The 27,891-nt window shown below is 35.8% G+C and overlaps 3 protein-coding genes across 5 annotated transcripts; 1 reads left to right on the top strand and 2 right to left on the bottom strand.

Moving 5' to 3' along the window:
• Nucleotides 1–187: 187 nt before the first annotated feature.
• Nucleotides 188–7,103, top strand: LOC132103048 (interferon-gamma-inducible GTPase 10-like). The gene is made up of 3 exons (XM_059507856.1): nucleotides 188–312; nucleotides 876–926; nucleotides 5,653–7,103. The coding sequence occupies exon 3, from the start codon at nucleotides 5,672–5,674 to the stop codon at nucleotides 6,839–6,841; it is 1,170 nt and encodes a 389-aa protein (XP_059363839.1). The 5' UTR covers nucleotides 188–312; nucleotides 876–926; nucleotides 5,653–5,671; the 3' UTR covers nucleotides 6,842–7,103.
• Nucleotides 7,104–8,238: 1,135 nt separating this feature from the next.
• On the bottom strand, nucleotides 8,239–10,750 carry LOC132103045 (interferon-gamma-inducible GTPase 10-like). Of its 2 annotated transcripts, none has more exons than XM_059507851.1 (2): nucleotides 9,597–10,750; nucleotides 8,239–9,198 (listed from the first exon to the last, which is right to left on the bottom strand). In XM_059507851.1, exons 1-2 carry the CDS (start codon nucleotides 10,385–10,387, stop codon nucleotides 8,493–8,495), a joined length of 1,497 nt encoding a protein of 498 aa, XP_059363834.1. In that variant the 5' UTR covers nucleotides 10,388–10,750; the 3' UTR covers nucleotides 8,239–8,492. The 2 variants fall into 2 exon arrangements, with proteins under 2 accessions (XP_059363834.1, XP_059363836.1); XM_059507853.1 differs by having other exon boundaries at nucleotides 9,650–10,750.
• Nucleotides 10,751–12,175: 1,425 nt separating this feature from the next.
• On the bottom strand, nucleotides 12,176–22,612 carry LOC132103043 (E3 ubiquitin-protein ligase CBL-like). 2 transcript variants are annotated; one of them, XM_059507849.1, is made up of 13 exons: nucleotides 21,947–22,610; nucleotides 21,238–21,551; nucleotides 17,969–18,115; nucleotides 16,957–17,113; nucleotides 16,461–16,582; nucleotides 16,170–16,307; nucleotides 15,975–16,062; nucleotides 15,377–15,508; nucleotides 14,524–14,715; nucleotides 13,341–13,469; nucleotides 13,096–13,151; nucleotides 12,641–12,696; nucleotides 12,176–12,422 (listed from the first exon to the last, which is right to left on the bottom strand). In XM_059507849.1, the coding sequence occupies exons 2-13, from the start codon at nucleotides 21,369–21,371 to the stop codon at nucleotides 12,244–12,246; spliced, it is 1,530 nt and encodes a 509-aa protein (XP_059363832.1). In that variant the 5' UTR covers nucleotides 21,372–21,551; nucleotides 21,947–22,610; the 3' UTR covers nucleotides 12,176–12,243. The 2 variants fall into 2 exon arrangements, with proteins under 2 accessions (XP_059363832.1, XP_059363831.1); XM_059507848.1 differs by having other exon boundaries at nucleotides 21,238–22,612.
• Nucleotides 22,613–27,891: the final 5,279 nt, after the last annotated feature.

Raw genomic sequence — 27,891 nt, 5'->3', positions numbered from 1 at the left:
TTTTGCTAATGCAAAAAATAATGTTGCTATTTTTGAAAATACGGCGCGCGCAGTACTTTGATTGGATGTTTGGACTGTCGCTCATCTGTCGTAAGTTTCGGTTTCCCAACATAGGGAGTTCCGTTTTGAGGTGGAGGAAGGCGTGAAGCAAGAAGAAAAAGGTTCTTGGACATTGTGACGTGACAGATCGGTATGTAGCAGTCGATTTTGATTTTCATTAACATTCATTTGTGGAACTTCTACAGCGTTTTCTTAAGCATCTCTGTAAGCGAAGAGTCACTTTGTTACCACTGCTGGAACCCAGAAATTAAAGTAAGTCACGTTAGGATATAGCCAAAGTATTTGTTGTCAATTGTTTAACTGCTTTATATGTCCCTCATCAGTCACCAAGTATATGTAGAATTAAACGAATTGCTTTATTAAATGCAATAACAAAAATAAACATAAACAGGATATTGTATGATTGCAGGATATTGTATAAAAAAAAACACTGTAAAAATATGTTTCGATGTTGTAGAATAATAAAGATGGTTGGAGTATTTGCTTTGTTCACAATAGTTTTAAATTCCGCCTCGTAGATTTGCGTAAAAAATACAGTTATTAGTTATATTAGTCATATTTAAACGTTTATGATTATGATTCTTCATCTTTGTCGAACTGTAACCAGCTTAACCATGGACAAAGATGACGAATGCATATGCATATATAATTTAACAGCCATATTTTAATACATGTCAGTATTATTTTTTTAATAAAACTAAATATATGTATTTATTAATCAACATGTTATATATACAGTTATATATATTTCATTTCGCTGCTAGAGCATATTATGCATGTTACCTGTTTACATAATGTTTGTTTTATGAATATAGAGAGAAATACAACACAGCACTGAACAACGTTAACAGATCTCCACACAAAAGGTCAGTATAACATTGCAGATAACATCTAACCATAACAGGGTTGGCAACCGAGAACTGTTTCTTGTTCATAACCTGTTCCGATTTTATTTCAAGAACCGGAACCGTATCAAATGTATAAGTTTTGGTTCCGAAAAGGTTATGGTGCGACGTGTGACCTGAGGCCTGTACCAAGATGGTAGCTAAACAAATTCAGAGTTACAGGATTAGTTTTGAGTTGATAAAACCAAACCTCTCCAATCCGGCTTAGTTGGTACTATGATGCTGATCATAAACTTTCTGTGTCAACTCAGGCTTTGATCCTGAGTTTGTGGAGCGCGTGCACATCAATGTATGACATCACTGGTGAACAGCCAATCACGAACCTTGCAACACAAAGCAAGTTTGATTTACTTCTCGTGAGAGACCCAGCGAGATTCAAAACTAAAGGTTAAAGGTTTTGCTAAAGGTTTGCTAAAGGTTAAGAGATAGAAGAATATGACAAATTGAAACATAATATGAATAATGAAGGAGGACAAATAAAATAAATAAACTTGCTCTATCAGTGCAGTGACAAGGAAAACTTGTTGACTTAGTTTATACATTTGAAAATATATAGTGATAGAGACTTGAACATGTAAGGTCAGATTTTTTTTTTTTTAATAGTGCAATCTTTTGATATTACAGCTCATTTATATTACATGATCTGTATACATTAATATTTATTTAAAATAAACGATTTATAATAACAACTGTTAAAATAAAATTGCTTGTGTGTAAAAGATAAATAATAATAATAATAATATGAATCATAATAATTATATAAATCATAAAATGACTCAGTAATTATCATTAAAGCCAGACAACTTTTTTTTTTTACCTTTAATTTGGAGCAAGATAAACTGTGTCAGACATGTGTCACTTCTCTCACATCTGATTGGTCCAGCTTCAGTTTGAGATCTCTAACCCAGAACACAACCTGCCCCGGAGCAGATTAGCCGTGGAGTGTAAGTCACTATGGCAATGAATGCCGCTAAAAGCCAAGTCACTTACATGGTAACTAAAACCCAGGATTGGTTCAAACTAACCTGAAACTTACCTGGCTAGCCAGCTAATCTAGCTTCATGGTACAGGTCCATGCTGTGAGCAGCCTTGCCAAGTAATAAAAACAGCGCCTTGTATGGCAAGCCGTTTTAACATTTTAAACTTGGTTTTGACTATCCATTAGGGCTGTAGCTATCGAATATTTTAATAATTGAGTTTTCTACCAAAAATTCCATCGAGTAATCGCGTTTTCTGTGTCTTTACACACCAGAATCGTGCGGCGCTGGCGAGCTGCTGCTCCTTTTGTAGATGACATAGAAGGAGACCGCCGACAGACCAGGATCTTGTCTTCACGACAACAATAACTATATTTCATGTTGAGCATAAAGCCTACTGATAAAGGACACCGTCAACAGTATTGACGGCAAAATAGACTATGTTTGACAGGTGCAATATGCCAGTGTGTCACCGGCCTAAGGTTTTCAAAAGGCATCACGCGAGTGTGAACATCACTACAACTAGGAAAAAAACGATTGAAATTCAAACGCAGCTCCCGTCGGCATTTAAACAGACATTTGCTCTTAACTCCGATCGGTCCAACGCAATAACGAAATCTGAGCAGGTCTTAAAACTGAAACTGTTGATGCTGCACTTTACACTTTGGAAAAGTTATATATATATTTTAAATATGAGCAGGCCTACAAGCTGGGATTGGTAATGCTGCACTGTAATCATAGTTATTTATTTTTATTTTTCATTATATTTTATTATATGATATTGGTTTGAGACTGAGAGTATTTTATTTAGTGGAGAACTTTGCAGCAGTATTTTATTTCCTATTCTTTTTTTATTTCATATATATGTTATTAAAAAGTATTTTAAAAAAGTGTAAACAAATTGGTAAAAAAAGTTTATAGTAATAAACAACCTGTAGTTTAATGTTTGCATTTCTTTCCCTTACTGTACCGAAAATGAACCGAACCGTGACTTTAAAACCGAGGTACGTACCGAACCGTGATTTTTGCGTACCGTTACACCTCTAATGTCCATGGCCCTCCTCCTGAAACCTCATACCACCCCTTTGCCACCCCAGGAAAAAATGTAGATCCGCCACTGGCCCTGCCTCTTTAATTACTGAGCACGTCGTTTCCCTTGACGCGTACTCCACAGACAAAGGCTTGTCAGTAGATCACACGTGCGCTGATAGTGCTGAAGTGAACTAACCCTGGAACATAACCTGCTCTGGAGCAGGTTATCTACAGAGAGCAAGTTACTATGGTCAGGGGCATGTCCAGGATTTTATACTTGGGGTGGCAACGAGGGGGCAAGAGCAGAATGAGGGGTGGCAAATATAGATCAGTGTTTGTACTCCCCATATATTCTATTCCCTAATACCAGTTTTGGGGAGTAACTAGTTACATGTGATGGAAATACGTCATTTAATTACAAAATAAATGTAAGTGCAATCTGTTACTGTTACTGAGAAAAAAAAGTGTAATGTTAACAATTACAAAGGGGTTACATTTGATTTTTTTTTTCATACAAACACGCACATAAATTTAATTGATTTATTTCTTAATTGCATTGACTTTTCTAAAACACGAGAAACCAATGTTTCAGGAGTTTAGTACACAGAATAAGATGCATGCTTATTCAATAACTGTTTTATTTCCTATTTTGGTTTTAAACCTGTATTTAACCAGAATCAGATTTATGTCAAAGTAAAAATAGGTGCTTTAGTCTGATTTTGTGTGGCTGTGGTTTTAAATTAAATGATTGTAATCTTAATTTAAGTGATGAAGGCCAATAATCAGTGTTGATACTGTAAGGTTAACCCTTCCTGCTTTAAATGTTTCAAAATGATTAACAGTTGTAAATATTTGAAATTTAAAAAAGTTATCAAAAAATAATTAAATGTAATTTGTTCTTCCTTGGCTAGGGGTGTGCGATATGATAAAAATACTTAAAAAAAAAACAAAAAAAATCATGATTTTATCCTGATTCTTTGTCAAGTTGTTTTTTCTATTTTGCAAGCTGTTTGAGCATCACAGCCAAATAATTTCCCTATTATAAAGCCTTTTATTTTTAACAAAATATGAAAAAGTGTGGCAGATATTTAGGCCAAAGTGCATGGGTAAACAAATCTTGGTAGACAAATGGGTAGACAAATCTTTGTCATTATTTTATCTTTGTTATTAAAAAATGAGTACAAAGATACACATTACAAATACAGATATTATACAAATAAAGTGTTTTATTTTCAGGTACAATATGTGTATTTAGCAGGAGCATTAAAAAATTTAATGAACTAATATAAAAATAAAACACTATATACACAGATTCCTATTAAAGCAACGGTATTAAAGTTTTTTCAGTCAAGAGTATTGAGTGATTTTTCTCTGTGTGTTTGGTGTTTTATTAACATTTAAGGAATAATTCACCCAAAAATTTAAATAGAGAAAAAAACTTTAATGAGTTTCCTTCTTCAGCTAAACATAAAGGCTATTTTGAAGAAGGTGGAAAACCATAGTATTGTTTTTCCTACTATCAAAGTCAATGTGGACCAGCAACTGTTTGGTTACACAGATTCTTCAAAATATCTTCTTTTGTGTTCAGCACAATAAAGAAGTTAATATAGGTTTTGGACAACATGTGAGTGAATAAACAATGACAGAAATAAAATTTTAGGGTGAACTATCCCTTCAAGTACAGTGGCAGCATGTCCAGCACTGTCTCTTTAAGACCTGTTCGCATCTAATATACAGACATGCATCCATTTCTCTCAGTTGTTTACTTTCATTTTAGACATATCCAACCAAGTCCATACAGAAACATTGTGCGTTTTGATAGTATTAGCACAAAACATAACTTAGTTCAGCAATCAGGCACAGTTTGAAAGGCTTTTCGTTTTCGTGCCGTTTCTTCATATGGTGAGCTTGATTTCACCAAGTACAACATGTACCTGGATCAACATCCTTGTTTATCCTGGAACAACATTCCAATCAACCAATCAGAATAGAGATATAACTTCAGGAAATATCAGTTTTAGGCTTACAATCAGGGTTTGGTGTTTCTACACTCTTGTTAATCAGCTATCATTTCACACGGATTTTAGGAATAAATTATGGGTATGTTTAAGGGTAGGGTTTGGGTTAAGTCTACATTTTTGGGCATTAATGTTGATCCAAGATCTACAAAAGATACTGATCCAGGAACATGTCTTACTTGGCAAAATCATGGTGACATAATAATGTATTTGTTATAGCATAATCACATTTCATACAAAAAAAAATCTGCTTACAAACCTTTTAGTGATACATGTTTATGTAGTTCAACCACACACCCTATCTTTTAATATTTCTAATAATTTTGTAACATTTTCCTAAAAGTTATTTACCTCAAAATTTTAAAAATAAGATTAAGTTTAAAATAAGGAATAAAGCACATTGTGTTACACATAAATAATCTTAATTGTGAGATAGAAAGTCATATTACAAGAAATAAAGTTGCATTTACAAAGAAAACGTACAACTGTGAGATATAAACTCATAAATGGGAGATGTGAACTCATAATTATTTCAAACAAAACAGCTGTACATGACTAAGCAAAGGAAAAAGTTATGATTATACTGTAGCAAAGTTACTTAAACCATGCAATGATTTATACCGATTATATTATATTATGTTTTTGTTTGTTTTTTTACAGTAAAGAATTTAACGCCAGAATGACAGAAGATTCTTCTGCTGACTTGTATTTCTCTGGAGCTTTGGAGAGACTGGGGGAATGTGACGCAAATGTAGCTGTTGCAAAGGCTAAAGAAAAACTGGACAGTCTTGATAGTGTGACTCTGAATATTGCAGTGGCTGGGGAAACAGGAGCAGGAAAGTCTGCATTCATCAATGCATTTCGAGGTCTGGATGATGATGATGACAATTCTGCACCAACTGGAATAACTGAAACAACAAAGCAAGTCACCATGTATACCCATCCCTCAAAGTCAAATGTCAGACTGTGGGACCTGCCAGGGACTGGCATGCCTAATTTCAAGGCTAACAATTTCCTCAAGGAAGTGAAATTTGAGACTTATGATTTATTCATCATCATTTCCTCTGAGAGGTTCAAGGAAAATGATGTCTTTCTGGCCAAGGAGATTGAAAAAAAGCAGAAGAGGTTTTATTTTGTCCGGACCAAGATTGACAATGACATTCGGTCAGTGGCAAAGACAAGACATTTTGATGAGCAGAAGGTACTTTGCACAATTAGAGAGGACTGTCGCAGAAATGTGAAGGAGCTGGGAAACCCCAAGGTGTTCCTGATTTCCTCTTATGACTTGGGAAAATATGACTTCCAAGACCTCGTAGATACCCTAGAGTCAGAGCTTTCAGAATACAAGAGATTTGCTCTGGTCCAGTCTGTGCCTGTGTGCTCTCTGGCTATGCTAGAGAAGAAAAAAAAGTTTATGGAGAAGTTCATTTGGCTTGCAGGACTAGCCTCAGGTCTGGGAGCCGTTATCCCTGTTCCTTTATTACCTGTGGTCATTGACAAGATGGTATTGACGACCTTTCTTGTACATTGTCATTACGCTCTGGGTTTGAATGAGAATTCACTCATCATACTGTCTGAGAGAACGAACAAGCCTCTTTCACAGATCAAATCAGCTATAAAGTCTCCTTTAGCATTAGCAGTAGTAGACAAACTGAGAATTAGGCCTCGTACATCTGTGGCAAAACCAGTGAAAAGCTTAGAAGAACTGCTTGATGCTAAACTTCTTGTAACAAATTTTGTGAATGCGTCTGAGGCCTTCAATGCAACATGCACCATCTTGCGTGGAGCACTAAATGACATGATAAATGACATGAGACAGGTTCTTCAAGCTGCAGGTTTGAATGAATAAAATTAAGCTGGTGCAGTAAAGAGATGTTTATCAAAATGTTAACCAAAATTACATCAGAACATTAAAACTGAGTTTATTGGCCATACTTCTGCACTGGAGAGTTAAATGGTTGAAAAGAAATGTTATACTGAATATTTTATAATAGTGCATGTTAAATGAAATGGAATATGTTGAATAATAATCATTTATGAAAACAAATTGGGTATAATTGGTGACTTTGTACTGTTTAAGGAAACTTGGGAATCTGGTGGTCTGTGCAAAAAAATCTGCCGGCTCATTCTATTATACAATTGTGTAAATTGAGACAAACCTCATTGAAATTATTAACTTATTTTACAATGTATACAATGGCTTAGGCCAAAGGTTCGGAATCTCTTAATATTACCGTTTTCTAATATATATTTTCTGTATATTCATTATTTTTATTTTTTATTTTTTTGTGATGTGAATTTACTTTAAGCATATTGTCAATGAAATTTCATTTACTGAAACAAATGATACTGATTGACATTGACTTTCAGGATTTACTTGTTCTGTATGTGTATTACTATATCCAGGCTTGAAGGTATTTGCATTCATTATTAAAAATATGTGTATGTTAATAAAAATTAAAAAGTTTTCTTGTCATTATTTTTTATTAACAAATATTTATGTTTGTCAGCCATTAGTATTATTTTTTGTTTCATGGTGCTACCTAAAGATGCTTAAACAAATTTAGGATATTAAACTGTTGAATTGTTAGAGGTATTGGTTTAGTCATAGAAAGCAGATGGGTGTGTGAATTCTTTCTTAATCTGACTGAAAAAAAACCCAACCTTTTCTAGACAGATTTATTTTTGGACCTATTATCAGTTTTATGACGCATTTGGACTTTATGATGGTTTATGAGAATATGTAAGCTGTGACTAAGCTGTCGAGTTGGGTGTCACAGTAATAGATTAGTCCAGTTCACGTCATAGATTCCTGACATAGAGTCACAAAGAATTTGTTTGTGTTGCTACCCATAACAACATAAGACATTTTGGTTGACCTGGATTGATGACATGGCATAAACAATTAATATAGTTTCACTAAAATTATTTTTAGGTCCCCTGAAATACAAATAATAAATAAAAACACTAAATATTATCTTACAGTATAACCTACCTACAGTCCATTACAAACTGTTTTTTTTTATGGTTTGCATAACAAGAGATGAAACATGTCATATTTTTCATAAACATTTTATTAAACAAGAAATCTTAACTATGAAATGATCTGAGAATCTGCAGTTATTACAAGCATTCACTAAAATAGTATATTGAGGTCAACAGTTCACATATTTTTACTGCAGACCAACTTCTACAAATAATTTTCTGTTTCCCAACTGAATATCTTCTAATTAAAATATGGTACCTCTCTAGCATTGTATTCATATGTTTCAAAATCATCTTATCTGTCACAGACAGAAAAGTACAGAATTATACAGCATATTAAACAATCAAACATTATTTGCTTAATCAATAAATATATTATTGCACACCCGTTTTAAACAGTTATATTAGTATGCTTAAATATTTAATGGTAAATTAAACCGAAATCAAGTCATTTTAAAGCAGTTTACTGCTGCAATCTATCTTACACTTCTACGTTTTATTAAGTATTATTTATGTCACTTTACTGTGTTTGCTATATAATATGCAAAAGCACTTGTCCTGACAGTGTTGAGGTCACTGGAGAGTGCACTTTCCAAACCTACAAAGTCAAATGCACACCTGTCTAGGCTGTTGATGAGAAAAATCTGTTCTTCAGAAAGTTTTGCCATCTGAAGCTCCTGGGTAAATTGTGCCCGAAGCCCATCAAGTATCTCAGTTTCATCACAGCACAACTCACTTTGAGTCTGTAGATGACAGTCTACTTTGGTCTGGACTAAGAGGTAATGCTTCCTTAATTCTTCAACTGCTTTAGCTAGTTTTAAATGGCGTGCTTTTTGCCAGTCTGATACTATGATGATAAAGAAGTCATAACAATTCAGGACTTCTTTCATTTCATACATCGAGTAATCCATGACTCCCTCTATGCCAGATATGTCCCAGAATCGTACATCTGGGTATCTCAGACTCATTGCTGGGTTGCTGATGGATGCTGAAGCTGCACCACACTCTTCATTCTCCAGCCCAATTAAGGCATTTACAAAAGTGGATGCTCCAGAGCCTGTCTCACCCAAAACTGCAACATCCAGCTGAAAGTGACTCAAAGCCTGCAGTACAACACTGACTTTCCCAGCTCCATAACCTGTGTGCTTATACATATTTTGCAATGTTGTTATGTCCTCAGCTTGAAGTTTCCTAGTCTGTTGGATGTGATTTGTAGCATACCTAAAGTAATAGATAAATATAAATTACATGAGTGTTAGGGGGAATGACTTTACAATCATTGTTTGCCCTCTCTATTATTACTATTTTTCTTCAGAAATACATTCAATATATCAATCATAAATGCAACCATTTAAATAGACCTCAGCTATGATTACAATGTTCTTATTTTCGGAGTAAAAATGAACTGTGATATTTATATTTATTCATGAGTTTAGCAACTTTAAATTGACCTATATTCAAGGTGTAAGGAAATAGGTTTACTTTACTAAACATGACAGGTTCAAAATCATTTCATGTTTTCTAGAAAATGGTACAAAAGTTTTAAATGCAATGGATTTCTAAGTATTAAAAATTTTCTACAGTTTCGAACAATCATTTATTTAACAGTGCATACTTACCTAGCTTTTATCCATCCTCCATTTAACATCTTGTCCAGGAAACTTGAAAATACCTCTGCTTTGAGTTGAGAAACCTCATCCTTAAGAGTGTCTGTGAGCTTCTGCAACTCATAATTTTGTGTGTCAATGGCTGACACTAGGAACACATGTGGGTCCAGTTTCTTCTCCTTCAGATATTTCTTACAGTCCCGTCTCATTTGATCTAATACATGCATTTCAGAGAATTTGTTTTTCCTTCTCTGGGATCGTATTTCGTTATCAATTTTTGTTCTAATTAAATAATACGGCTTCTTTTGTTGCTCGATTTCATCAACCAACAGCATGTTGTTTTCTCTGACTCTCTCTGATATCACAACCATGAACATGTCATATAGCTCAAAGTTCATTGTCTTTACATAACTCTTGGATCCAAAGGAAGGGGTTCCCATCCCAGGAAGATCCCACAGTCTGACGTGTGGAAGATTTGGATGCAGATACATGGTTGCTTCCTTTGTGGTTTCCACAGCTCCAGTTGGAGCAGCTCCTGCATCATCAGGATTCAATCCGAGGAACGCATTGATAAGAGAAGACTTTCCTGCACCAGACTCTCCAGTCACAGCGATATCGATCTTAAAACAGTCAAAGACTTCCAAAAGAGACATAAGCTGGTGGGGAATTTTCTCAGGGCTTTCAGAAGCAAACACATTCTTGATTTCGTATAAATAATCCTCTTGTATTTTTGCTGGTAAAAACCTACAGAAAACAGAACACTCTGTCAACACTTTATGCTGTATCATTTTACATAACATCATTCCATCATAGCCTTTTTGTGGAGTTGGAGGACTAGTGAACTAGGCCTTCTGTAAAATAAAAAGATACAAGAGACACTTTGGGTTCCTCTGGAGAAATCTCGCGACACTCTTTTGAAGGTGCCTCAAATATCACTGTGTGTGTTATATTTATGAGGAATTAATCTGAGAAAGCCGTAATTGTTTTTTTAAACGGTTCAAACATATCGCTTTCTCGCCGTTCCACTGCATTACGATTTAATATTTGTAGATAGGCTAAACATGAGCTACACATATAGCCGACACTTGCATCTCTTCTAGCTGCTTTTTAAGACATTTTAAGATGTCGTGTCTAGTTAGGCTATTTAAGACGTTTAAGCGCAAAACCGCGTTCATTTGTAAACGGCCCAAGCTTTTGAAAAAAGCGCTACTGAATTTTGATAGAAAATGTGCAGTCGGCATCTAGACGGGTGTATGTAAAAGTAGGAAAATAACACCGCATATATAAATATATAGAGTTGTCGTGTTTTTGGAGAGATTGCCAAATAAATCCACTCACCTGTCCATTGTGCTGATGTTTATTTTGGTTTCAGTTTCAAGATAATCGAAAGTAACCTATGCTAAATGATCAAAACGCATTAACAAAACTAACATTGTCATAATTAGGCTTTCTTCACAGTCTGATTTTAAAAACTGTCAATCTTACGTCCCCGTTTTTCAGGCCAAATAGCAAATGTAAACACTTGAAGTCTAGCAGTGGAAGGAGGAAATGACGTTGTGAAAGCAAATGGCTTACAGTAGCAGTGGCAAGATAGAGATTCTAAATATGGGCCTTTTATAGATATGTTTATTTATTTTATTTATTTATTTTAATTGATATTAGCACTGTTGGGTTTTAAATGCCCAGGATTAACCCCTATTGCAATATGCATCCTCTTTATGAATCACATAACAACATGGTAAATAACAACATTACAGGTACCAGTACTGGTGGCATTTATTTTTCCTGTCCTTCTCGTTTCCGTCGGCTTAATTTCTTACAGCAAGTGTGTTGATGTGTGTAATGTAGCCTAGTATAACTATCTTCCAAAATAATGTATTGGCAAAATGGGGACAGCAAACAGATGACATGGCTTGAAAGTCAGGTTTAACTTAATCTTGGCACACTTTAACAAATCATGTGAAACCCATTATAAAAGAATGAAGGAAACAAGAAGAATGCATTTAGGTGAACCCCAACCACCTCTAAACCAGTATTTTAACACAAATTGAGTTCTGGCTCAATCCAGCAGAGAGCAGCAGAGACAATCCAGAGATCATTAACAAGAAGGCTCAAAAACAAAGGTTTTCAGAGATTTTCTAGGTAGTACAAAAATTAAATATCAATGGATGTTTCTTTGAATTCTTTTACTAAATACAAAACTGTAAATCTGCAAACTGTTACTGTTATGTAATGTGAAAATTTAAATTTAATTTTTTTGGTTTGGTCTGAGTGAACTGAAATTACTTGCATGCTTCCATCTTATTTAGTGTTAAGCAACCTATATCTTAAGATATAAAAGAAAACCAGTCTGCTGTTTGTTTTATTTATTTATTTTTATTCATTGTGGTCTGTCAAAACACAGATCTTGTTCTCTAAAAATTTAGGAGGCATGAGGTAGAATTTAAAATGTGTTTAAAAAGTGTGAGCAGTAAAATGCATGTTTTCTGTTGACAATGCACAGTTCAATTGAACTAACATTCCTACATACAGTACAGTCCAAATCTGGTGATTATTGAGTCTGTTGAATAATTTTGGTCACCCATTGTTTCTGATATCACACAATTGCTTTGTCTGGCCAATATACTTTACAGTCTGAATTCGGAAGTGAATTTTGCTGTCAGGATGAAGTGTTTCCTTCCATATCCCCATGAATATAACTTCCTGAGGGAGATGCTGGATCCGCCATAGCTCTGTCATCCGCCATAGCTCTGTCATGATCTTCTTCTTCCTTGTTCCTTCTTTTCACTTTCCTCTTCATTTTGACACTTTCTGAAGGCCCTTCACAAGACACCCCACCTACACAGACAGGAAATAATGTTTCAGCAGATATGATCTGTGTGTTATTTCAAGCCCTGCCACCAGATGTCAGTACAACAGCAGCAAAAGTAATGTTTGGCTGTCTCAAGGGTTCAACAGAACATATCACAAGTATTCTTATGATATTTAATGAATAAAAAATATCACAGTTATGATAAGCATACAAGAAGTGAATGAAAGTCAGTTATGATACCCACTGAGTCTGACATTTGGCAGAGAGGAGGGATGGAAGTCTTCCAAAAGTTCTTCACTTCTGAATCCAGTTGGACAGTAAAGAAGCAGAAAAAGTATAGCAGAAATAGACATAATTATGAAAACTTATTGTGTTCATTTATTAACTTTGTAATGCATCAAACATCTGACTATAGCTACAGTAACCCCAAAACATATCGGACAATTAAGGCTTTCTGAAAATGTGAGAATTGTAAAGGCATTAGGTGAGAAATATGAAACCAAGTGGCATCTGAAAGCAACTATCATGATAGCTGACTTTTTTTGATGGATGCATGACATAAATTGCCATCAAGATCACACAGACATCCAAACAGAGGATCTAATGCAAATGTATTCATGCATTATTGCCGAATGCTTGTAAGGATAATCTTACCCATGTGTACTATGTTGTAAACATATTATTCAGAACATTTCTTACCTATCTGAGGAAGTTTGTCTTAGCATGTTTTCTGACCAGGAACTGTGTTTGACTTTCTGCGGTAAGAACGTGATAACTGATTCTCATGATTACAGTTACACTGAATTCACTTACTAACCACTGAGGACCATGCACTTAACAAAAATAACATTATTTCTTTAATTATTAGTTTACCAAATGATCTAAAAACAGCACAGATAAACAGATCTAGATAGATAGTCTAGATCCAAGCTAGACTGGCTGACCTTTGTGCCTATGCTCAAGGATCTGGAGGGTGGTTTGGGAGATGGACAAGGGGAGAGTAAATGTCTTTTGGGAGGAAGGGGAGGAAGTGACAGACTGGAATGGGGAACTTGATACTCCTCCTGAGAAATCTGAAATAGTGAGAGAGGAATGAGAATAAACACTCTGACATTTAACGTCAGAGAGAAATAAAGAATTGCACACATTCAGAACAACAGATAAACCTACCTTACATTCACATTTATTGCATAAGCAGACATTTTTCATAGCAAAGCAACTGCCAAATAACAGACACTTGAGAATACAAAATATAATCGAGAAAAAAAAAATTGTGTAATGCAGCATAAAATTGATCATGCAGCCTTGTCTGAACTGAACAAATACTGAACTGACTTGAGCTAAATAATGACACATCTTAAAGCTACTTTAGCAGAATCTGAATACTCTTCACAGCCGAGTTTTCTTTTTCTTCTTCATAAGTGATTCTGCTATTTTCCTGTTTAGCTCTATGAAGCTGCTTTGACACAGGATGTATTGTTTAAAGAGCTATAGAAACAAAGGTGACTTGACTTGACTAAATGCACGATGTGGATGAGTGTTAATTCAGGGATGCACCATTTTTAAAACTCCAGCAATTGGGGATACCCCAAATATTATTTTCATTTCATGGCTACTAACAGATAAATGGTCAATATTACGATTTTGTTTAAATAAATAAAAACACAAAGGTTAAAACGTGAAAATGTAAAACGTTAAAATTATTATAAATGCTACAAGTGAACTTAGGCATCACAACATTTACATTAGCAGTATAATTTTTTTTTTACTAAACATAACATTTAACAGTGTTTTAAAAGATTGACTTTAAGTGAGCATGAGGTGGTGACAAAGTTAATCTAAATGTTAAAACTGGAAATTAGCATTTACAATAAAATATAGTATACACATATTGATCTGTAATGTTAGCTGATATCTAATATAGTATAGATAGATATATTATGCATTCCTGGTTTAACCACCTATAATCTAGACATTACACTGCAGTAGTATTCTATAAATAGGGTACCCTACACACAAGAGTAAAATCTCATAAACTGTTCAATAAACCTAAGACAATGTAAATCATAAAATGTGGATCAGATTGGCAAGAAAAGGTTTCCTGATTCCAAAATTACATACGCTCACCTGTTTCATACAAGCCAGTTTTTTCATCACCAGCTCTATATCCACGTGATCCTCCTCCTCATCTTCATCTTCCTCCTCTTCCTCCTTCCCCCCTGCCCTCCTGTCTCTGGTTGGCAGGTAGGGCTCAATGAGGATGGACTCTGTGCCTCTGATGTCACAGCGGCAGTAGGGGCATGTGTGCCCATCTGACTTCTGCATATCAGAGGGAGTGACACAACTTTCAACACACAAATTCACATACTCATTCAATGCATTGGATACTGAAACCATGCACTCCCAAGGGCATCCTTCCCCTGCACATCATACCACAAGAAAGATTAGCTTATCTTATGACATCTTATGCTAGTTGCACTAGTCTTTTGAATGGGTTACATTGTAAGATGCAGAGCTGCAGAAATGCATCACATCCTCTCATTCTCTAGGGTCAATGTGATCTTAGCATTCAATGAAGTGTGACTTCAGAGAAGTGGAAAATCAGTCACAATGCACACATATGCTTCATCAAACACTGGCAGGAAGCTTGAGCCAAAATGTCGGGTCCTGTTGCATGACATTGTGGCAAGCACTGTATTTCATGCAGAACTGCTTTCTGAATGACTTTGCTCCATTCAAGTATTTAATTATCAGTTTATGTTAACGTTTTATTGTTATAAAAATAATAAATTCTAATGAGATCTTTTTATGATGTTTATATATGTGCACCAACAATGGAAAAACACAACCACGTAATCATGTATAGTTGTTTTAGATGTGGGTTTGGGTTGTAACCTGACCATAATTGCATGTGAGTGTGAATGTAGGTGTGAATGGGAGATGGTTATAAAGGTCTGAGCACAATAGGAAAACAATATACCTGCCAGCCAGTCAAGCAGCGCTGACACAGAAGATGGCCGCAGGGCTGAATGCGAGTGTCCTTGTCTCGTTCTGTGCAGATTTTGCAGAGCTGAAATGTGCTGCCAATCTCACAGTACAATTCATACTGCTCCTGAAGAGAGATGTTCAACAAATAAAGGAGAGAGAAAACAATCTTGCATTAGAGAAAAAAAAATGCACTTACATTCAATAAACGAGCATATTTAAAATATGGAAAAAAAGAAGCAGAGAACCATGTATAGGATAGTGTAATGTTTAAATGAACAATTAAAAATGTAGGCAATAATTGAATTGATAAAAAATGTAGTTTTTTATCAATTATTATTTTTGTTTTTGTTTTAGTTATTTTAATACATCAAGTTAACTAAATTAAATGAGATAAAAAATAACTTTTATTTCAGTTAACATTTATTCTATTTGAAGTAAAGAAAATATTTTTAATGTTATATACATATATATAATTGAATTACCATCGTGTTCGAAATGTGCTATATAAATAAACTTGCCTTGCCTATATATATATATATATTTTTTTTTTTATTTTTTTTTTTTTTATCTTGACTTTAACTTTCAGTTACCTCAGTGACTTTGATTCGACCCTTGTGAGTTGGACTGCACAGGCTGGTGAGGTCAGGGTTCATATCACGCCCATCAGGGTATAAGTAACTGAAGATTGAAGCATTTCAAGTTATGTTAACAGTATGACGTCAGATTAAATTTCAGTGTGTTTTTATTAACATTTTTCTTGAAATAATATTTGATTGTGAACTCACCAGCCCTCACTGAAACCTTGTATGAGTGCTTGAAAGAGAGGTGTATTTTTAGGAATGGTTTGCACAATGCTGCCATCACTGGTCACATGACCAATCGCCCACTGACCCATTTGTGTGCAACTGAGACGAAAGATGTAGCTGTGGGGAGAGCCAGTAAGAGTCCAGATCTAAACCACTGTACTTCTGTTTAAACCTAGATAAGCAAACTGTAATATTTTGGTTTCTTTACTCTTTTGGTTAGTAACATGGTTAGTTCATTTCAGCCCTGCTATAGTCTGGTGTATGTCTTACCTGCCAGGATGATGTCTGTAGTGCTCTAGTCGGACCTGGACCTGGTCATAGGTGAGAAACGCCATGTATCCTGGGTGAGTTACTGCTAAATGATTCCAGTTTCTTAACAAAGTTGACCAGGGCTGAAGAATAGAAGATTAAATAGCTTATAGCAAAAAAAAAAAAAAAAAAAAAAAAGTAACCAAAGGAATGACAGGACCAGGAGGTAATGTTTTACTGCTGCAATTTCCATGAATACAGTACAAAATAAGGCCCAAAACTTATAAGAAAATATATCACAAATACATGTATAATATATAAATGTTAAAATGATCTACTTTTCGTGTTAGATTTATTTGATATGATTTATTATATCAAACACATCCAGCAAGTCTCACAAAAATGACTGAATTCATGGAATGTGTTTGCTACTTAAAAAAAAAAAACATTTGTCATGTGAGACACTAAAAATATTATAGGTGATATCTAACAAAAGTTCTCCTCAAGCTTCTAATACCTGAAAAAGCTTGGTGAATATATCAAACTCAAAGATGGATATGTGATCATTACAAGTGAGATCAATCGTGGACTTCAAAGCCATGGCCTCCATTCCCTCTTCAAAGCTATGAACCCTCCTCAGCTGCTGTTTAAAAATGTTCCACTGCACTATACAGCTGAGAGAGAGAGAGAGAGAGAGAGAGAGAGAGAGAGAGAGAGAGAGAGAGGTGTATGTGGGGGGGGGGGGGAGACTGTTAAATTATTATTATTTTTTTTTTGATTCATAGGGTTTAGTGACATGACATACAGCCGAGTATGGTGACCCATACTCAGATTTCACGCTCTGCATTTAACCCATCCAAAGTGCACACACACACACACAGCAGTGAACACACACACCTTGAACACACACCCGGAGCAGTGGGCAGCCATTTATGCTACGGCACCCAGGGAGCAGTTGGGGGTTCAGTGCCTTGATCAAGGGCACCTCAGTCGTGGCATTGCCGGTGTCCTGACATTTTATCCTACCCTGTCAGATTTTCCTATCGTCTTTACTGCGCACGCGCACATTAATATCGCGTCCTTTTTCTCATGCTACACAAAAATATTTAATGTATCTGCATTACTGTAAGGGTAGGTTTAGGGTTGGGGTAGGTGTAGACTTTAATAAAAACTCAATCTAACTGGTAGAAAAGAATATTTATTGTTGGTTTCCTGTAACTGTATCCCTTCTAGCTACAATATAACACGAATATAACACATAATTACTGTATTTGCAGTTCTGTAAGGGTATGATTAGGGTTGTGGTAGGTGTAGACGTTAATAAACCATAACTTTTCAGTAGCATTTTTTGTTGTCGAATTGTACTACCCACTATTTTAGTGGGAGGTAGGAAAATCTGACAGTGTAGGACAAATCGACAGAACACTGGCCCAAGACTTGAACCCTAATACAGTGTCAAACTCTCTAACCACTAGGCCACGACTTCCTGTTTACATTTTTAATATACAAAAAGAAGAAAGAAATCATACTTGTGTCCAAAGGCTTTCCTCCAGAAGTCTTTGGCCTCTGTCTTTGTAATTCTATAAGTATCACCCTGAAATCGTCCCCCAGGAAACAAAGCTTGTAGTTCATTCAACATGTGGCTGAAGAGGAGTGACAACTTAGTAAGATTTCTCCTGAAAAAGTAAACAAACGTTACAAAAAATAATAATTATATATATATGTTGCAAAAAATATTACCCAGGCATATATTATACGATAAAACATGTTCGTCTGTATATAAAGTAGGTAGTAAAGTGCACAGAAGGTCTTTGGTGCTTGTTTTCTGATTTGTGTTCATATGACAATTGTTTGTTCGTGTGTGATATAATCATGTCAACAAGTTGCACAAACATACACTCAAAAAGAAGCAAAAAGCTGGCATAAGCACAATGCACTCTAACTTCTAGAAACAGGAAGTAGAACTTTGATGCATCCTGTCCTGCGTGTCTGTGGTGGGCTGACAGAATTTTCCATTACTAATTGATCAAAGAGGTTGCCATGGTAGCATCAGCATCCTCTACACAGCACAGCACCTCTAATCTTATTCTCTTGTCAATAAATCTGCAATCTGATTTAATCATTATATTCAGTCTAAATGCAGTGAAAATAAATAACATCATTTATTAAAAAAAAACAGTACACAACAGGGCAGATGCAATATGCATTGTATTTAAAAATGATCCAGTGAGTATCCAGTAAGGGATGTTTGAAGAAACCAATTCTTCATCTTTTTATTGTGATATAATAATGACTACAGTGTATTTTTGATGTTGTAAATAAGATTATGTTCCACAAGAAAATACTATTTCAGTTTTTCTACTTAAACATTTCATGTTCAATTCAACATGTTACTTGCTTTTTCTCTGTAATTTATTGTGAAATTTACTATCAATTTTAGATTGAGAACAGTTTTACCAGCAATATGTTGTTCCCATTTCTTGAGGCTGTTAATAATGTTTGACTGTGGCTTACTGTGTTGAGATGCATATGCACTTGACCTACCATGTCTTGTATGCAACAATTTTTTCCACTCAGACAATATGACTGCTTTGTTTCTACTTTTATCTCTAGTAGCTTAGCCACAAAGCCCTCATTTTGTCTTACCTTTTCTCTGAACAGCGCCTCAGAAGCCTGAAGTTTCCTTTAGTCTTGCTCTTAATTTTTCCCCCACATACTGTCCTGTCCACTAACCTCTAACCATGTTGACATGGTTTTATTGTTCACCAGCAGTCACAAAGTATAGGTGAAATGAGCTACATTTACCCACATGTACTGTATTAGGTTTGTGTGATGATTCCGTTCTATCTTATAGTGAATAAATTAAATGAATTACTCACAGGAGAGATAAAATATTTCATGCTTCTCAATAAGAAATCTGAACTTTGAGGAACAGGGTGTGACCCACTGTATCTCTTTACCAAATACATAAAGCATGGTGTTCAGATTATGTATATATTTTGTCAGCATATAAAACGTGTATTCAGAGTATGCATACATTCACACATAATTGTACTGCTTGGTTTCTTTCAGATCTTTTCTCAACACTAAAGGTCCAGTTGTGACATGCTGTGTGAAATATGGCATACATCACAGCTTAAGTGAAAATAAAAAAAAATAAGGTTGTGACTTGAAGGCCCTGCTATTCAGCTTCACACTGAAGAGAATGTAAAACAATTTGCGGACATTGCGAACAAGCCTTTTATGTATTGTCACTTCGAGATAAATGGGGAGTAGACCAAATATTATCTATACGTCTCAGGTTATTCTCAGATTTGATGTATTATTTGAGGAGCATATTTCACTTTATCATTTTGCCATGATCAGGAAGTAAACAGAACGGCCACTGCTGTGCTGAAACATAACATTAAACTGATGGCCTCCATTGCCAGAGGAAAGTTTCCTCCATTTCCATGATAATGCTGCACTATACACACTGGTCATTAGTAGTCACAGCATACCAGAAACTTGGTTAAGCATCACAACAAAGTCTTAATAGGGACTGCTATGTTTGGTTTCTAAAGATGGAAAACAAGCCGTTTTATTGCAGTCAGGTTGTTGGTAAGGTTTAGGAATGTTTTTACCAGGATCATTTTTTCTCTTGTAAAACTGATCCAAATATTTATGTGTGTGTGGACATGTCAGGATTTATATTTGCGTTCTTTTGGCAGACTTTTTTAACTTTATCAGTGTGGTCATTTCATTTGATGACCAAATTTGAATACTTTTCTACCACTACTTCAATAGTGTTAATACTGTTTTAAACCCTTTTTTTTAATTAGATAAAACCATTACTATAACCATAGAACCAATATTAGAGAAGTAGCAATAAGACGAATTAAAGTAGCACTGACATTTAAAGATTCTTCAAAGTTGGTGGAACATCATAGTGCTGCTCTATTGAAGAAACGCGTTAACCACTTTAATTGACACCCACACACAAATATATATTTATATATACACACACAGGCACACATTCACATAAAAGCGAGTTACTCGATGCAGATATCCAATTTTTTGCATGTAACTGTTGATGATCGGTTGAGACTTGAGTTTACGGAAAGTGTCATTTTTAGCAGCTCTATGAATGAAAAGATGAAAATCTCTCTATATATGCACATACACACACTTACATACAAAATGTATTATTTCATTAGTTTTAAAATGTGTTTATCTATGGTTACACTTTATTTTGATAATCCAGACATTATAAAAACTATAAGTAACTTTGCAACTAAATGTCAACTAACTCAATAATTTGCAACTACATGTCAAAAAACCTTTAGAGACCTGTTAGACTGTTAGGTTAGGGTCAGGGTCAGGGTTAGGCTGATATGTACTTGCGTATACGTTACTTGTTGTCAACAGAATACCTGTTAGGAAACCATTAAAAAGAAGCATTACCATATATACACTTATAATACATATGTGTGTGAGTGTGTGTGTGTGTGTGTGTGTGTGTGTTTGTGTGTGTGTGTTTGCGCTTTTTTGTGTGACCGTTTTAGGGTTATGTATTAATCTATTATATAAAATATATTATAAAAATTTAATATATTTAAAGGTTTTCTTTGATAGAACTACCTAAAACAAACAGGATTAATCTGCTTTATTACCTATATACCTTCTGTCTTTTTTTCTTAATTTTTAATATCATTCAGTCAGCTCAACTCTGAGATGAATATATCCACCTGAAGAACACACATACTGAGTCCAGTACATAGACTAAAACTGACCTCTGCGCTGTTTGGTTTTCTCTTACCTGTAGCTTGATGTCTCCTCAAACATCCTCTCCTTGCCATCCTTGAACAGCAGCACAGCTCTATCTGCCTTGTCCAGCAAGTGTCGAATATGGATCCTCAGATAATCACCCTCGTCACTTCGTGGCATGGCCATCACGGACCCCCTGTAGGGAGCCCATACTTCTGTCAGGTGGATGGTGGTCTCCAACACTAGTTCGGGAAGGTACGGCGGGCTGTTTTTAAGACCCAGTCTGGGGTCAGTGCTCAGTTTATGCAGTTTGTCGAGTCTCCTGAGAACTTTGTCAAGAAGTTTACGGTCCGCACTGGTGGGGGGCTGGGACATGGATTGAGAAGTGTCAGGAGTTTGACTCGAACGTCTAGCTGTTGCCATGATAGGTGAGATATATCCAATGTGCCACACGTGGAGTGCTAGTTAAGATTCAGACATGTGTCTGAATCAACAGTCATCTAAAATAGCGTTGAAACCAATCACTTCCTTCTCTTTCACCTCTGCAGCTATAACTTATCAAACTGTCAGATACAATAACAAGTGGTTAATTTGTGTCCCCATTATTCTCTGAAAAGAAGTCTATTTTTAGGTAGCGTGATTTATCTGAAAACCACTTCCCCAGTAACTCTGTCTTGTTATCACTGGTAATGATATGATGTAAAACAGTAGTTCAAACGTAGCTGTAACTGTGATGATTTCAAAATGAAGAGTCATCTTACCACTACAAAACTCTGTTCAATAATCCAGTTAACAATCCTTGTGTGCGAAGAAGTGATGAGCGATGTTTGTCATCGTTGCCACATGCATTTCACAAAATACATTCCTCACTAGCAGAACAAGAAAAGCTTACCTACCCAAACAACACAGGTGCAACACCTGAACTATGCAGGTTTGGTTTCAGTGGAAAAAAAATACAATAAAAAAATGCTACTGCTCCATAGATAAAATGTGCAAAGATCTAGTCATGTGTCCTTTTGCCATGTCTTCATTATAAAGACTGCTCACAAGCAAAGAGAAACCCAAAACCATGACACCAAAAATACTCAAAATACTAAAGCTTTGCTCTCAGATCTACTGGCCTCCAGGTCCTACCATCACTCCACCCATACAGACATTTGGTGCTCTCGCTCAGCCTTTTTCGCTCTCATCCATTTGGTTTCTCTCAGTCTGTCTGATTGTATCTCTGTGTCCTAAATTTTGAAGAGGCACTCACGCTCATGCTGGTTAAGGACAGGAACTCAACTGCAGACATGCACTTCTCTTTCTCCCTTTCTCTCTGTCTCTCTCTGATCAGTTTCCGGGTAGCTAAGAGGCAGACAAACGGGTTTGTTTTCTTTGTGTGTGAGAGTGTGCCGAGCAGCATGGGCTGTGTGCAGTTGGGACGCTGTTTGAATTGTGGCATATTGGACTGACCATGTGTGAACGACTTCCTGAATACATCACAAATGACTATGGAAAGAGGGAGCAAAGAGTTTCTGAGCTGTAGTAGAGCTGGTCTTAAAGAGACATTTGATTATTACACAAATTAATTAATACAAAATGTATAGGCATATCATACTGATATGAGATTTCATGTTATAATGTTAAATATATTTCAAATTGATTTTGTATATTTAATATTATAGTTTATGGTAAATGCATTTCAATTAAAAAACATAAATAAATAAATAAATAAATAAATAAATAACAAACCAAAATGATAACTAAAAGTGACATACAGCCAAGTATGGTGACCCATACTCAGAATTCATGCTCTGCATTTAACCCATCCAAAGTGCACACAATTTTAGGGACTAGTGTGTGTGTGTGTGTGGGAGAGAGAGAGAGAGAGAGACAGAGAGAGAGATGGTCACACAGTAGAGTCAGTTAACCGTCTGTGGCTTGTGTACTGTAACACACAAGCTTCAACACTGTATCTTTCACACCACTATGTTCCCCTTTCAGGATTGAATTGATGGTAAAACTAAGGACATTATTAACTGTCTTTACATTTATTTTGAAAGATGAAACTCGCGATTATGGGAAGGAGCGTTGTATTTCCAACGCGACACATTTGAAAAAGGCGGGGCATAGAGGACTTACAATGATGTACAGTATGTTAAAAATTGTGTGGTTTTTTTTTACATTAAATCATGTCAACATAAAAAGGCGTCATATGACCGCTTTACACAGAAACAGCTGGTTCTGTGTGGCCCACATAGAAAACGGACTTGGCCTACATGTGGCCTCAAGGTGGCACTGCTGGCCTACTGTCGGCAATGTGCATTAAACTGCACTTAATTATAATTTTATTAAATTTTATATAATTATTCTTGGTACAAATAATCTTAGAATCCTTACATGAAAAGAAAGAGAGAGAGAGTAGGCTATTTAACCGTTATCATGTAATATTTATTTGGTTTACTATGGGACACACACGGATCTATAATAGAGAGTGGGGGCACATAATTTTTATTAGTATGCTGTCATGCACAAGCATTAAATAAAATGATCATGAAAGTATTTTATTTTTATTTAAATCCTGTATCCATTTGATACTTGGTGTGAGGAAAAGATCAAAATTCAAACGGCATTCATTGGCGATATGTAGGCTATCTCCTTCCTCTGTAGCTACAGGAACTATTTAAAAATGTACCGTTAAGAAGTTTTATGGCAGCGATATAAAACGCTCATTGGCTCTCGTCGGTTTTGTCAGAGATTGCGACATGCCGTGTTTCAGTTGAAGCACGTTTTAAATGAGAAACGCGCACCTTGAGGGAGTGGATCGGCATAGTATTTTCAGCGTTTAACAACTTAAAGGTCACGTTTTTCGTGTTTTGTTTTTTTTGCTTTGATTGTGTTTACAGTGTGCAATATAACGTGTTCATGTTTCGCGTGTGACTTCCTTGTTCTATAAAGTCCCTCCTTCAGAAATACGTAACGAGTTCTGATTGTGTCAGCGGTTCCTGTGTTGTGTTTCGACACCAGCTTAGCGCACGCTGCCCTCCTGGAAATGCGATTGGGCTAGTTTTGGACAAGTTTTGAGAAGCAAATGGGCAGGATTTTTTTTGAAAACCTGGCAATCCTGATCTGAACGCACGTGCTGGAGATGTACTTATAAATCACAGAACGCCTTTACTGACGAGATGCGCATGAAAATCGCATTCGATTTTTAGCACAGCCCTACCATCTAGTTAACAAAGCTAAACAGCGTTGCCCTTTGTGTAATAAGTTACAGAAACTGGTAAACGCACCAACTTAAATAATAAAATACACTTACTGGTTGTGGTACATAAACAACACCTTCTCCAGACAAAGAGGGAACTGCTCCATCTTTCAGGAATTATCTTTGTGCGAATCCGGCATTAAACTGATTGAGATTGAGAAAGCTGTCTTCAGCAAGCTGTTTTTCACAGTTTTACATGTGGATTATAATTTTCGGGAACCGAGTTAAACATAAATTGTTACCATTGATCTCTAAGTACAGCATCCCTGGGAAGCCCAAACAAAGGTGATTGGACTACGAGATGAAAATAACAGTGTTTCGACGACATGGCGTCTTGGCTTGCTCTCATCTGAAAAGAGGACTTTGGATCACTGGGCAACAGTCCAGTTCTTCTTCTCCTTAGCCCAGGTCAGATGCCTTTGATGTTGTCTGTGGTTCAGCAAATTCCTTGACACGTCGGTGTGTGGTGGCTCTTGATGCCTTGACCCCAGCCTCAGTCCATTCCTTGTGAAGTTCACCCAAATTCTTGAATTGATTTTGCTTGACAATCCTCATAAGGCTGCGGATCTCTCAGTTGGTTGTGCATCTTTTTCTTCCACACTTTTTTCTTCCACTCAACTGTCTGTTAACATGCTTGGATACAGCACTCTGTAAACAGCCAGCTTCTTTGGCAATGAAAGTTTGTGGCTTACCCTCTTTGTGAAGGGTGTTAATGATTGTCTTCTGGACAACTGTCAGATCAGCAGTCTTCCCCGTGATTGTGTAGCCTAGTGAACCAAACTGAGAGACCATTTTGAAAGCTCAGGAAACCTTTGCAGGTGTTTTGTGTTGATTAGCTGATTGGCATGTCACCATATTCTAATTCGTTGAGAAAATGAATTGGTGTGTTTTTGTTAAATGTGAGCCAAAATCATCACAATGAAAAGAACCAAAGACTTAAACTACTTCAGTCTGTGTGCATTGAATTTATTAATACACAAGTTTCACAATTTGAGTTGAATTACTGAAATAAATTAACCTTTCCACAAAATTCTAATTTATTGAGATGCACCTGTATATAATATTAGTCATCAGTTAATATTAGCTGTCAGTATGATATTAAAATATAGTCCCTAAAGTTTTCCTCCTTTGGTTTCATCAGTTATCATCTTGGTTTGTTGTTCATTTTGTTTATTTATTTGGATAGTATTTGTGCTGTTTTTTATTTTTTATTTTATTTTAACAATTGTTTAAAACTGTTCACAAATGTACATTTTCCCTCATCAGCAGATGTCGCTGCTTCACAGCATTTCAGCATCAGTTCGAGACTCTTCTGACAGTGATAGAATAGCCCGACAGCTTTTGAAAAACGTGCAAGATGATCTTGGTGTTCTGACTGGACGGTTGATTTTCGTCCCTTTATATTGCTATAATGTCTACCATGTCCCTCTTGTAGAGCAGAAAAAAATTATATGGTTAAAATTTTACAAATTACGACTATTGGTTTGTTTGCATAAAAGTTTTTCTTCTTCTTCTTCTAAAGGCAATACATGTAAATGGTGTAAAAGTGTAAATGGACCAATCAGGAGAATAATAATAATAATAATAATACAATAGAAAAAATCGTCTGACTGTCTATAAGATTAGTGTAAGGTAATCATATGAAGCACATGAACACAATGTGTAACACACTGTCTTCTCTTTTTTTATTGGTAAAGCATTTTAGGCTAGAAATTGTAGCCCTCATTTCCCTCAGGGATTAAAAAGAAAAAAGTATTATATTGTATTGTCAAATATGTTTTGATTATGCAGCAGAAAACCTAATGCTAAATTTAATTGTGTGTTCAATTCAATTTAAAAAGTTCATTTGCAGATCTTGGAATCGTTTTGTTGATCTTCAGTTGGCCCATGGGGACTAAACTAGCTGTGATTCAGCATTTTGACACTATTGTATGTCACCAACTGACAAGTTCGGACCCACCCTGCACTCTTTTTGGTGTTTTAGGGACTTTAAACACCTGTCATTTTTTTTCCGCTTGCTGTTCTATACCCGCTCAACCCAACAATGAAGGAAAGTCCCAAACTGGCCCAGGTAACTCCAAACCCCTGGTGTGAGGAGGAACTAACTAGTGGGGTGTAGGCCAAAGAGAGGGAGGGGTATTACTGTCTGAGATTTTTATTTTCACATAATCTGATACTGTGCCTTGATTATTATTATTTTTTTTTTATTTTTTTTTTTTATATTATTATATTTTGATTATAGGGATAGGGATAGATCAGAGGGCTGAGGCTAATGATGTCAAACTCAAAGCAAACACAGAACATTGTCCTAATGTTCTGGGATAGATCAGAGGGCTGAGGCTAATGATGTCAAACTCAAAGCAAACCCTTATGAAACAAAAATATATTGCAGTATATTGGAAAATATCATGTAATATATTAGGCATATATTCTTATATATATTTATTTTTTCCAATATATTGCAATATATTGAAAGTGGCAATCATTTGTATATTTTGCAATATATTATGTAATATATGTATCATCAATATATTATTAAATGTATTCAAATATATAATATTTTAGAAAATAAAAAGGGAAATTAATATATTACAATATATCACAATATATTTTAAGAAATATATTGGTAAATATATTTTCTTTTCGTAAGGGAACACAGAACATTGTCCTAATGTTAGCATATTATAGGTTCTCGTTTGGTTTTTCTATTCCTATCGTTCTTGGAACATTCTCTTTAGCTTCTGTTTTGTAACCAAACACCTTAACGTCTTCAGAACGTTCTAGGAACCAACAGTTATTATCCGGCCTATGTATCTTTAAGGGATGGGGGTGCTTTCCAGATACGAGGCTGAGATAGCGTATGAAAGTCAGACATTTGTTGTTGTTATCGGTATGAGTCATATATCTAATCTCTAATGTGAAAAGGGACCGTATTTTATCAGTTCAATCAGTCACTAATGATCCGCTGGCCGATATGAATGTGGTCAAATCCAGGAAGAGAGACAGAAGGCTGGGCCTGGCAGGTTTCCCGACAACAGCTGAGGGAGATCCCCGCGGAGATCCAGCCCGCTTCCTACCAGGCACAAGAGTGAGCATTAAAAACCGAGCACGGCTGAAAGGAAAGCAAAACTACACACCTGTTATCTAACAGCTCGTGACACATTTATGTGCACTGAGAGATACAATCACAAACGCTGGTGTACATCAGAAAGATTCAAAAGACAGTTTTAAACGTGCAACACGTTTAATAACTAAACCGAAACCGATGCCCCCGTCCTAACCACCTAAAACGAAACCTTTACTGATCCTGATTGTCAAATACAAAGTGAACCTACTAATAAATGCTACAATTTTCATCTAAACTGCAAAGAGCCTCAGCAGTAGGCTACCTTTTAATCGTGTCGCAAATGAGAAGAAGCTTGCGAACGATTCAGTTATATCTGAAAGGGGAAACCCCAG

Source organism: Carassius carassius, chromosome 24, assembly GCF_963082965.1.
Source record: "Carassius carassius chromosome 24, fCarCar2.1, whole genome shotgun sequence".
Taxonomy (NCBI): Eukaryota; Metazoa; Chordata; class Actinopteri; order Cypriniformes; family Cyprinidae; genus Carassius; species Carassius carassius.
The sequence above is the reverse complement of the archived record's forward strand: the minus strand, read 5'-3'. Positions and strand labels throughout refer to the sequence as shown.